Source organism: Cornus florida, unplaced genomic scaffold, assembly GCF_030987335.1.
Source record: "Cornus florida cultivar Cherokee Brave unplaced genomic scaffold, ASM3098733v1 CherokeeBrave_3.0.0_Hap2_Chr11, whole genome shotgun sequence".
Classification (NCBI taxonomy): Eukaryota; Viridiplantae; Streptophyta; class Magnoliopsida; order Cornales; family Cornaceae; genus Cornus; species Cornus florida.
Window position 1 is genome coordinate 100860759 of NW_026775581.1, and position 12593 is coordinate 100873351.

The 12593-nt window shown below is 32.9% G+C and overlaps 1 protein-coding gene across 1 annotated transcript; it reads right to left on the minus strand.

The window, feature by feature from the left end:
- On the minus strand, positions 1-5193 carry LOC132280733 (transmembrane 9 superfamily member 7-like). The gene is made up of 7 exons (XM_059782453.1): positions 5010-5193; positions 3175-3339; positions 2909-3018; positions 2594-2702; positions 2401-2513; positions 1614-1764; positions 1-1533 (listed from the first exon to the last, which is right to left on the minus strand). The coding sequence occupies exons 1-7, from the start codon at positions 5118-5120 to the stop codon at positions 376-378; spliced, it is 1917 nt and encodes a 638-aa protein (XP_059638436.1). The 5' UTR covers positions 5121-5193; the 3' UTR covers positions 1-375.
- Between the last annotated feature and the right edge of the window lie 7400 nt (positions 5194-12593).

Genomic DNA, 12593 nt, shown 5'->3' on the forward strand with positions numbered 1-12593 from the left:
TTCCACTAACTAATGATCAATTCTGCATTGCTAATAATATCAAAATGTTTTGCAATAAGTATCATCTCCACTAAAGGTTCTCGCACAGAAACTGCTAAAGCTTCTATGCATAATGATGAAGTCGGGAAGTTCATAGCAAATAACATTGGTATAAACAAAACCAGAAAATGTAACATACAAGCCAAGCCCTAAGCTATCAGCAAGTTGAAGGTGGTCTGGTGAGGTTGGGAATACTTTCCATAGAGTGCACCCCTTATAGTACAAAAGCAGATACAGCCTCTTTATGCTTCATTTCAGGTCTCAAATTCATCTACTCCACATAGAATTCTCTCCTTATTGATACTCAAGACACTGCCCTATCCTAGCATCTTTACATCAATCAATCTTCACAGAGGAGTAGATCTTCCGCACAAACCAGAATGAAGCGTAAAAGCCAATTGTTCCCGTCAACACAAAGAAGGCATATGAACCAATCAGCATATACCCAAAGTACAGGATTCCTGAAACCAGCTTTGTAATTTCCAATTTTGTGAAGAAGTAGAAAACCGAGTAGAGGAAAAGGTATAAAGCAGAGGACCCAGAAGTAAGGTAAGCCCTCCACCACCAATAATAGTCTTCACTGCACAACTGGAAATAACAGAGTACGATAGTAATCTCGGCACATGTGATTATAAGGATAACGAAAACTATGAATAGGAATCCGAAGATGTAATAGAACTGGTTCAGCCATATGGAGGTCAGAATAAAGAATAGTTCAATGAAAACAGCCCCAAATGGTAGAATGCCTCCAATAAGTACAGAGAAGACCGGCTTCATGTACCATGCCTGCTCCGGTATCTGCCTTGGGATTTTGTTTGTTTTTACTGGATCTTCAATGGCTGGTTTTTTGAAGCCCAAGTAACTGCCTACAAACACCAAGGGCACAGATATTCCAAACCATAAGCACACAAGAGCAAACATCGTCCCAAATGGTATCGCTCCAGAAGATTTTTCTCCCCAGATTAGAGAATTCAGCACAAAAAAGATGGCAAAAAGAATACCAGGAAACATAAAAGCAGTTTTCAAGGTATTCCTCTTCCATGCTGTGCCCTTAAACATTTTGTATAATCGTGCAGAGGAATAACCAGCGAACAAACCCATGAAAACCCAAAGGAGAACCATGGCAGTCATAAGCCCACCTCGATTAGAAGGTGATAAGAAACCCAGCAACGCAAACATCATTGTCACAACTGTCATTCCAAAGATCTGAACACCAGTCCCCACATAAACACAAAGTAATCCGGAATTAGTAGGTGCCCTGAAAACATCTCCATGAACAAGTTTCCATCCTGATTCTTCCTGAGCTTCATCTTGTGTTTCCAATTGATTATAATTTGCAATATCTCTGTACAAAGTTCTCATCATGATCATGGCTACCATGCCAGAAAGGAAGAGGACAATCATCAGGGAGTTAATGATGGAGAACCAATGGATCTGATCATCGTTCATGAGGAGGTAGGTGTCCCAACGTGATGCCCATTTGATATCACTTTCCTAGGGGGAAAAAGAAATAGTTGATAAAGGTGGAAAGGCATTGATAAATAGTATAAAGGAGGACAAAAAGTCTATGGTACCTTGAAGGAAACATCATATGTAAATACAACCTCCTTATTAGTATCAACTTCCTGTGGGACAGTGCTACCTTGAATTATATTTTTGGTGTTCTGGTTGCACGTCGTCAACTGAGGGTTCTTATCATCCCATTCCTTGTACTCATGATTAATACTGTTAACAATAGTCAATTAAGAACAACAAATTAAGTAACAATTTGACATCCCACAAAAGGTAAGCCTCTGATAAAATCATATATTCTTCAGATTATATAATGAACACGAATGCAACATTCAGACACCAAAAAGATGGCAATGTTCTATATAATGCAAATCATAACGATTAAAAAATAATAATTAATAACAAAGAAAATAATAATAAATTATGATCTGGACGGATAAACAACATGTATTTGGGATGAAAACTCCTCAAAAAGCAAAAACATAATAAAACAAAACAGATAAAATAACTTGAGGCCCTGCTGCAATTATAAAAAAATTGCTGAAATGAAATATTTAAGTGTACATGAAATGCTAATTTTTTTCCCTAAGCTACATAGAATGATAATTAAATGGGAGGCTCTCACTCTCCGCATGCAAATGGCCCTTGGATATTTCCATTCTCTTGTAAGTTTTTATTCATTTTTTAATATAAATTAGTAGCATTTCAATTTTAAAAATTTGTAGGGGCAACTGGCATGCTTAAACATTAAATGATCATATATATCAGACATTCAACTCCACCCAAGCTCACTTTAAAAAGCAAATGCAAAGCTGACCAAAAACAAAGTGCAGTTAGAAAGCACAAGACCTGTTTGGAGAAACCTCAAACCCCACAATTCGGGCAGAATCAGTCTCTGGATCCTTGTGATACATGACTCTAAAGCTCAAGTGGTTATTGATAAAATACTTCTCTTCTTTGCTCTGCAGAAGCAAATACATGCAGAAAATTTGTATTAAATACATGAGCATTCTGCATGAATAATTATCTACTATAAACTCACCCCTGCATAATTTCCTTTGAACCCAGCGCGGAAACCATGTTCATAAGTGGTTGACTGACTCCCATCCCTCCTTTGTCTAAGAACAGCAACTGGAAGGTTGTCCAGAATCCTGCATGCCCATTTCAGATTTTCAGTTCAAACAATGCAAAGCCATTATTCTTGCACAATTGAATAATAAGAGATGACAATATATAACATTTTTAAACATAAATTATATGATAAAAAGGATTCCAGCAAAAGACAATTTATAATATATAGACAAACAGGACTCAAATAACAAAGGTAATAAAGAGTACAACAACATTTAGCACTTACATGTTAACTCTATATTCATCATCAATTTTTTCCTTAAAGTTCTTTGCAGATTCAGAATCAAGTTTTTGTCGGCAGGCCACTTTGCATGGCTGCTCCTCCCTCATATGAAACTGGGATAGAGTTAAAAAATTTAGATCAACAAAAACACGGAATCCACCAAAGTAATCAAGTCAAAAAAGGGTAACATTTAAAACATTTTGTTTTCTTTTTCTTCTACCAACTACAGCTTGATAGCAAAACAAATAAATATACTAAGAGATGCTCACAGTATAGATGGAATTCTCTATGCGGTCACCTCGAAGGACCTCTCCCAAATTTTCTGCACTGTTCACAATTTTGGTGGGCTTACAGTACTTCAAGAAATAGTAGTCATATGGAAGTTGTGTCTTTGTTGATGACAGCTTGTTCACTTTAACTTGGAGGAGATTGCCCTGGTAACAGGTAGAACAAAAATAAAACAATAGATTATAAGAGGTAAGAAATAAATTGGATGGACACTTTAACATAAAAGAAACTCTTGCCAAATTCACAAAAAAATAATAATAAATAAATAAATAAATAAAAATATGAAACAGAAATGAAACAATTTCATAATCGAATATGAGACAAACACCTTGCCATTTTTTTTCACCTTTATAAGATGAATTTCTGTATAAAACAACGCATTTTACTCCAAATCAAACTACAAGTTGATATAACATATTTATTTCAGACAAATGTTTTTATGTGAATAAATAAATCTATGCATTGATTTAGTAGGATACATTCGTAAGACATTGCAAAAAGCTTTGGCTGCACAAACACAATTTCCAGGTTCTCCAAGTTCAAATGCTGAAATCCATCCAGGAAAGAGTACTCTTACTTCAGCACTTCCTTCAGTCATGAGGGATGAGAATTTGAAAGGAAGGAGAGGGCAAGGGAATGGACAAGATACTAGAAAGAAAGGAAAAAACAGAGACTTTCCCACCTTTTGTTTATTTAAGCGGGAAGGGGAAAAAGGGGGACAAAAAAAAAAAAAAAAAGAAGAAGTATTTCATGTTTTACTACTATGCCTTTATATTTCCAAATAATGGAGTTACATAAACAAAAATGTCAGATATGTGAAAAGTCTTTCCATCTTTTCCTCCCAAAGGTGGGACTTGGGAGGAAGGAATATGATGGATCCGGAGAAACAAATCTCCACTCCTCTCTATTCCCATCCCCTTAGCTTCATACCAAGGAATTGAAATTCTATCCAACCTTGGTCGCCTCCTTAATTTTTCTTCCTCGCACTCTTCTACCTAACAGATCATAAAGAACATTGTTGGATACTCCTTGCCAACTTGATGTAATATGTTTTATTTATTTCATTTTTTATATACAGTGTCAAGAAGAGTTCTCTCTCCCTCCGCATGCATTCTCTCTCTATATCTCTTGGAACAAATTATGCAACTACACCTATATGGTCAGTGCTGAGCACCAGCATCACATTTCTCTGATCTCACATATTCTTAACAAAATACATCTGATGATTTACGGAGTGAAACATGAAAATACATACTTACAAACACAGGCGCTTACATACAGGTGTGCTTGGGTGCACATACAGACACATGCCTAATGGCTAGTAAACTGAAAGATAAATTTGAGAAATAGGCTACATCATCAAAGAGGAAGTATAGTTACTATAGATTTTGGGCAGTTCAACCCATCAGGAACCACAAAGCAACCAAATAACTACAAAAATTACTCAAAAAATGAACACACAAATACAACCACATGTCCAAAACAGAACTTCGAAAAAAATCAACTAGCCAAGGCAATTGAATCACGAATTAGTTTCTCCAACCAAAACCAAATCCAAAACCCTAGATCGAAAACCATTCAAGTCAAAAAGTAAGATCTAATCGAGCTACGACCACAGATCAAAAACCAATACCCTAGATCCATATATTGCATCCACCAACGTCACAATCAATGAAATCTATATGAATCAAACACATTGAGCAAAGAGTACTTAATTATTAATAGATCAAAAGCACGGATAATGAAGAACAGAACAGAGATCAATTTAGTTCAACAACTAAATAATGTGTTTGTATTAGAAGGTGAAAGAACGTACCCTTTGGAAATCACGAGGAGCGACACCTGGGAGATAGAACGAGCTTGCAGATGAAATTAGGAGGAGTAGAGAGAAGAAGATAGAGATGACTCGAGTCGAGCTACTCTCCATCTTCGATTCTAGAGAGAGAGAGAGAGAGTTCCACAGAGCGAGAGAGAGCTGAAGAAGAGGGTCGAGAGTCCAGTCGGTCAAGAGATTATAGAGAAAAAAATTGTGCTATTTCCAAGCACGTTTCTACTACTTCCAATACCTATTAATTATTTTACTACATTTATTTATTCGTGAAAAAAGGAACGTTTGGTACCCGAGAATCCAAAAGGGGAAGTGCATTTCCCTTTCCTACGCCATGATTATTGCAAATTTTTTGGGCCTGTAACGCCTGTTGTTCAAATACTGTTGTTCAAATATCCGATAACAGATTTTTTTTTTTCTTTTAATTAATTGAAAAAAAATGTGTCCAAAATTCATTTAGTTGATAATTTTTTATTAACAAATTTCAAAATATGTACAATTTGGCCCATTTGATTTGTTTGCCCTTTTAACAACAACAAAATAAACAAGAAATATAAATGTTACCAAATGACTCCTGAAATGAAAAAGAAAAAAAAAAAAAAAAAAAAATCCCAAATGAACAGAACAGTCTTTTATTATTATTATTATTATTATTATTATTATTATTGTTTCACTGATTGAAATCGTTTTTCCTGACTCTTTTGGTTAGATGAAAATAAGTAAGAAAATAAATAGAATGTGAAAGAAAATGGGGTGAATGAAAAGAAAAGTGATCTTCCAAGTTTGGTTAATATGAAAATTTATTCAATAAAATTGTAGAAAAATATTAGTTTGTTAGTTTGGATAGTATGAAAGTGAAAAGAAAGTGATTATGCATACCAAAACTGCGATGGATTATTAAATTCAAATGTATAATTGTTTATATTAATTTCTATTATTTATATTTAGAATAAGGTTTCATAATATTTTTTTTTAAATAAAACTAATTATTAGTTTAACATAAACGAATTAAAAATAAATAAAAAATTAGAGATGAAGAGATAATACTATTGTTTGGGAAAAAAAATCAAATATTTCACCATATAAAAAATAAATATGTATATATATCCATACGGAATTATGGGTGGCTATAATTACAACATAGAACAGACAATTAAAAAAAATAAAAAATTATATTTAGAATCAAGATTTATTTTGAATAATTTTACCCAAATTATCATTGATATTCTGTATATATATAACTATATAATTTTCATTGTGAACTTACTTCAAATAGAAGTTGTTTTTGGAAAGAACTTACATCATAATAGAAGTTGTTTTGAGAAAAAATTTCACAATTAAGTTACTAGGTAAAAAAGGACTACAAATAAATAGGTGTTTCTTTCATATGAAAATACTCAATGTAGAAAACTAAATTTTCCATTATGTTTCTCTTTCTATCTATTCAAATTCTAAAAATTTTTAAAATTTTCTCTTTCCTTTCTTTTATAGTTGTTTCCACCTAACCAAACAAAGCCTAAATAAAACAAAAACAAAAACAAAAAACTTGAGGGTGCATTTAGTAATGTTTTCGTTTTCTGTTTTTGCAGTCACAAATAAACAGAAACATAATTTTGTTTTTTGAAATAAAAACATAAAGCAAAAATAACGTTTAGTAACCTTTGCTGTTGCCACAATTTTAATAATAAAAAACAAAAAGCAGTATTTAGTAAAACATTTGTTACAAAAATTTTTTTTTTTTTGGAAATTTTTTTAATTTATTTTTTCATCCATCTATCAAAATCTAACTTTCAATCACAATAAAAAGATATAATCTAAAAAGAAAAAAAAAATATATATATATATATATATATATATACAGGGCAAGATAAGCGTACAATTGTATAATGTATATATATATAATACAAAAATAGATTTTATATATACATATATATTAACAAAAAATCTGAAAACAAACTACAACCAATACATGTATAACAATTAGAAAAAGGGCAAAAAAAAAAAATAAATAAATAAATACAAGGCATACAGTTGTATAATGTATATATATAAAATATAAAAATAGATTTTATATAATGTATATATATATAATATAAAAGTACTGATGGAGTAATGTCAATGGTTGTGTATTAATGGAAGAGTAATGTCAGTTGTTGCGTAAAAAACGAGAGAAACCGTGGCGAAAATGTTTCCTCTGTTACAGTGAAAAAACACAGGAAACATCATTTTGATGTTTTCTCTTTCTTTCATAAAAATGAGAAATGTTTTTCATTAAGAGGAAATAAAAACAAATTACTAAACATAATTTTTGTGTTTGTTTCTCTTTTTTAAAGATTGACAACAGAAAACAAAAAATGTTATGAGTTATTAAACACACCCTGAAATGCACATGTACAAATTTGTTATACATAGTGTTTACATCGAACTTGCTATCTAAAAATACAATAAAGTTGTGTTCAACTGCTTTGAATTGTAGTCTTGAAATTGAAATTTGTGAAATTTAAAAAAAAAAAAATTGGTTCAATTTTTTTAATTCCTTTTCTCAAATTTCACCAATTTCAATTTTAAAACTCCAATTACATGCAATTGAAGATACATTAAAATAATAATAATAATAAAGTATTCATAAAAATATATATGGTATAGATACTCGTAACAATTCCTCTCTATAATATGTAATCTTTGTTATAGTCTTATAGACCATCGCTTTATTGGGATAAGTGATAATCACCTTCCACGTGAGAAAGACAAATAATACTGTACTTACAGAATAAAAGGAATATTTATTTATTTATTATGTACATAGAAATTTACTATCTGTTTTTTTAATGGAAAATAAGAGTAAAAATAGTAATCATAAACTTTATTATTTTTGAGAATGAAGAAGATCTTCCATTATTCTTTTAATTTCTTTATCCTTTTATCCCTTAACAAAAAGAGAAATACAATGTAAGAAATAGTGCGACCACCTTCGTATCTTAGCGGTTGGATTATTCTTTGTTGTCCTAAGGAGCTCGACTTTGAACATTCACAACCACTTACTTTTAATCTGATATTTTTACCATGAAATATATATATATATATATATATATATATATATATATATATTCATGATATATTTAAGTCATGATACACTAACCGAAGTTATATTGCCGAATGAAAGAATTAGTACGAGGGCATTGTTTTCCTTAATATTAATATTTATATACCAGTAATTTTCTTTATATTTGTTTTATAACTAATGTCATGCAAATTTTTTTGATTGTTGATAATGTCTTTTCATTATTTTATAGGAACAAGATGCAATATATTCGACTGACTATATACATGAGATGGTCCATAGTGGAGTTCAGGACATATTCATTCAAAGTAAGCAACAAGTGACAAATACAAGTTTACAATTATTAATATTACCTCCAAACAAATATTTTCTTTTAATCAACAAGACTACAAGAGAACCAAGTCTCTTTCATGTTAAAATTTAAATAAATAAATCATGATTCAATTACCGATGACAATTAATGGCAAGAGCACTCTCATAATATCATTGTTCAACTAATTACATACTTTATGGTCTATTAATACATAAAAACTTTCCACGAGACTATTTCAAACTAATCCATTGTTAAGGAAAAAAGAAAAAACACAAATATATATATACACACACACACACACACACACATAGGATGTATAAGCGAACTTATCAGATGTGTTATTAATTATTATTATTTTTTTTATCCTATTATAAAATTTTCGCTCTTTCATGCTTTTGAAGAGCCCCCAAACTTTTACATTTCACTTTAAATAGAGAGAGTAGTGTCAATAAAAATAAAAAATAAAAAAAATAATAGAGAGAATATATTACCATGTGGCTTGATTATCGGATGCATTTAACTATTTGACATTCCCATAAATTCCAACATTTAAGTCATGATAATTGAGATTTGAGATCACATAGTTTGCAAGTCCTAGTCAAATCAGGCAACTCGTAACTATTTTAGAATGTTTTTAGTGACATGGTTTCAGTAGAGTTGCATTTTTAGATATTCTTGAATTAAATAATTGTAACATTTTTTTCTTGACATTCTTACCAATAATAATTGTAATGGGGTTTGAATTAAATTAATTTGTCTAGATAATTCTAGACGTCCTCTCTTTAATATTTTTTTTATATTATACATTATTGTCTTTGATTTATTTTGTCGAATGAAATTAATTGATTCATTTATTTATATAATTATAGGAAACGCTTAATGTAATATTCAAAAATTTATGGGATAATTCCATAAAAATGGTGTTTTGGAGATCAAAGGACAAATAGATGGAGTCAAATTCTAGTTTTCCAAATTAATGGAGTTTTCTCAAATGTTGACTTGTACATGGAATTTTACTGTAGATCATTTTTTTGCATTCTCAAACTGCCCATCATATATTATTGTGAATTGACCCAACTACCCCTTTAAGCTAACCGAGAACCAAAAGCATGCAACAACAGCCCTCAAGTCTTTCTCTTCACGACCTCTATGCTCACAGCCGCTAATAGAGAATTTCAAAAAGTTGTTGATGACATCTATGAAAGATACCCTCAATTGGAGCTCTATTTGTTGAAGGATTCCAAAGGAGAGCAAAAGAATCCATTGAGTTTTTTTTTTCGGTAAATAAGTAATTCATTAAAAAAGAAAGAAATTACAAGAAGGTCCTTCAGCCCATACAAAACTGGGCATGGAAACAAGAAATAAAAAGTCCACTATAGTGGCCAAAGAAACCTACAAGGAAGTCTTTAACCGAGCTAGGCCCAAAAGCCCAAATACAACATTCTGCATCCATAGCATTAACTACCTTCAACCACATCCTCGGGTGGGATGACTCAACAAACCATGAAGAATCCACACTACTGGTTATGGTCGGGGAAGGTGTTGAGAAGTTGGGATCAGTGGAAATGGTGGTGGTGGTGGTAGAGGTGGAGGATTTTGGGTGAGTTGAGTAGTTACGAAATGGAAGAAGGGATTTGACTGGTCAGGCTCATAAAAAGAAGCTGGGAGATTCCAATCTGCTGCAATTTCTCTCGCAAAGGGGCATTTAACTTTCTTGACAGTTAATAGCTTTAGCCTGATTGCGTTGATCACTGAGTTCATTGTTTGGCCTGGAGGTAATGAGGTATTTCTAAACATTCTATTATTTCGCTCCTTCCAAATGTGATAAACATAGCTAGCCAATGTTAGCTTCCAAACCATAACTCTGCTTTTCTTAAGTTTCTGTTTCCAATTAGATGATGCCCAAATTAGGAAGTTTTTCCAAGACTTAGGGTTTGTGTAGAACCCACATTTATGTTGAAGACCAGCCCATACAACTTTTGAATAATCACATTGGCGGAACAGATGTTCGTGATTTTCAGCAGCTCTTAGACAAAGGATACACACATTTGGTTGCATTGTGTAGAGAAGTGCAGGTTTATCTTGAGTAAGTAATTTTTCTTGAATTGCTAGCCACAAGCAGAATGAGTGTTTTGGTATGGCATGTTTAAACCATGTGAGCTTATGCCAGTGGGTAGGGGGGATTGGTTGGGTAACAGCAAAAAGGGTATGTTTAAGGGAATATGTCTTGTTAGGAGATGGAGTCCACTGGATGGTATCATTGCAATGAATGTTGGGGAATGGCAAGTTCCTGATATTGCAATAAGGTGAGACTATATTTGAAATATGTCTAGGCCATGACCATTGGGAAGTAGTAAGTAATGAAGATACTTTCATGGATTTGTTAAGTAACCAACCCTGTCTATGATTAAAGTTAGACAATACCTGATAGAGAGGTCCACATGGGAGCCAATTGTCAAATAAAACCATTGTTGATGAGCCATTGTTGATGATATGTTTGACAAAAGGCTGTGCCAAAGTTCTATTCTGTAGAAGCTTTCTCCAGAACCAAGAGCTGTCACTAGGAATAGAAATGTCCCAAAGGCTCTTATTTTTTACTAAATTCTTGAGTGTCCATTCTTTCCAAATTCCAGTTGAGTCATTAGAGCATAAAGTCCAGATACGTCTCAAAATTGAGGCCTTGTTCCAAAGTTGTATATCATAGATGCCCAGTCCTCCTGCATGTTTAGGGCTGCACACATGCTCCCATTCCACCTTAGCTTTGTACTTGTTCATTGCTTTGCCTGACCATAAGAATCTTTGCATTATTTGGTTCATCTTGTCACATACTTTAGCTGGTAAAATCAGGAGGTTTGTCCAGTAAATATGCATGCTGAAAAGCGTAGCTTGAATCAACTGTAACCTTCCTGCAAAGGATAGAGCTCTTGCAGTCCAACTTGTAACTCTAGAAAGCATGTTGTCAATGATGGATTGCCAGTCATTTGCTGTGAGTCTAGTAGAGATTAGAGGTAGGCCAAGGTATTTGACAGGTAGTTCAGCACAAAGGAATTGAAAGATGTTGCATATGGTGTTTTTGGTCTGATGTGGAGTTCCACTGAAAAACAAATTGCTTTTGTTAGGGGTAGGGGTGAGGCCAGAAAGGTTAGTGAAGGTATCAATGGAAACTTTGAGTGACTGTGCAGATCTTACATCTCCATGGCAGAACATTAAAATGTCATCTACAAAGGTTAAATGCGAGATTTGGGTTGCTTTACATCTCCAGTGATATGTAAAGAGAAGTTCATTGCTTGTGATTTGGTTGGTGATACTTGAGAAAACATCCATTGCCAGAACAAAGAGGTAAGGAGATAGAGGATCCCCCTGTTTTAGCCCTTTGATGCTGTTAAAGAAACCACACAGTTCACCATTAATACAAATAGAAAAAGATGCAGTATATATACATGCTTTAATCCAAGAGATGAATATTGGAGGAAATTGCATCAGTTGGAGAACATCCAGGATAAACTGCCAGCTTAGAGTATCATAGGCCTTGATGAGATCCACTTTGAGTGTGCATCTAGGTGGATTAAGGTTCCTATGATAACCTCTTAGCAATTCTTGAGCCAAGATGATGTTATCCCCAATTTTTCTACCACTGACAAAGGCATTTTGGGCCTTATCAATTAAAGTAGGCATAATGGGTTTTAACTTATTTGCAATAAGCTTGGAAATACACTTGTACAAGACACTACAACAAGCTATAGGTCTGTATTCAGAGGGTGATGATGGGTTAGGGACTTTAGGAATAAGTGCCAAATAAGTTGCATTAACTTGCTTGAGTATTTTCCCGGATTGGAAAAAATCCCTAATGGCCAATGTGACATCTCTCCTAACAATGCTCCAAGCCTTTTTAAAAAAAATGAGTTATAACCATCAGGACCTGGAGATTTTTTGATTTAATAGAGAACATGCAGTTCATTATTTCAACATCAGTTAGGATAGAGCAAAGAATATCGTGGAATTCAGCATTGACTGATTTAGAAATAAATGGTGACAATGAATTCAAACCTGGGTAGCAATGAGGATTGCTACCTAGCAAATCTCTGAAAAAAGTGGTGAATGTATGTTTGATGGTCTCCATATCCTTTGTTTCTGCTCCATCCTGCAATTTAACACTTGTAATCCTTCTTTTGTTAATTCTGGATTGGACACTCTTATG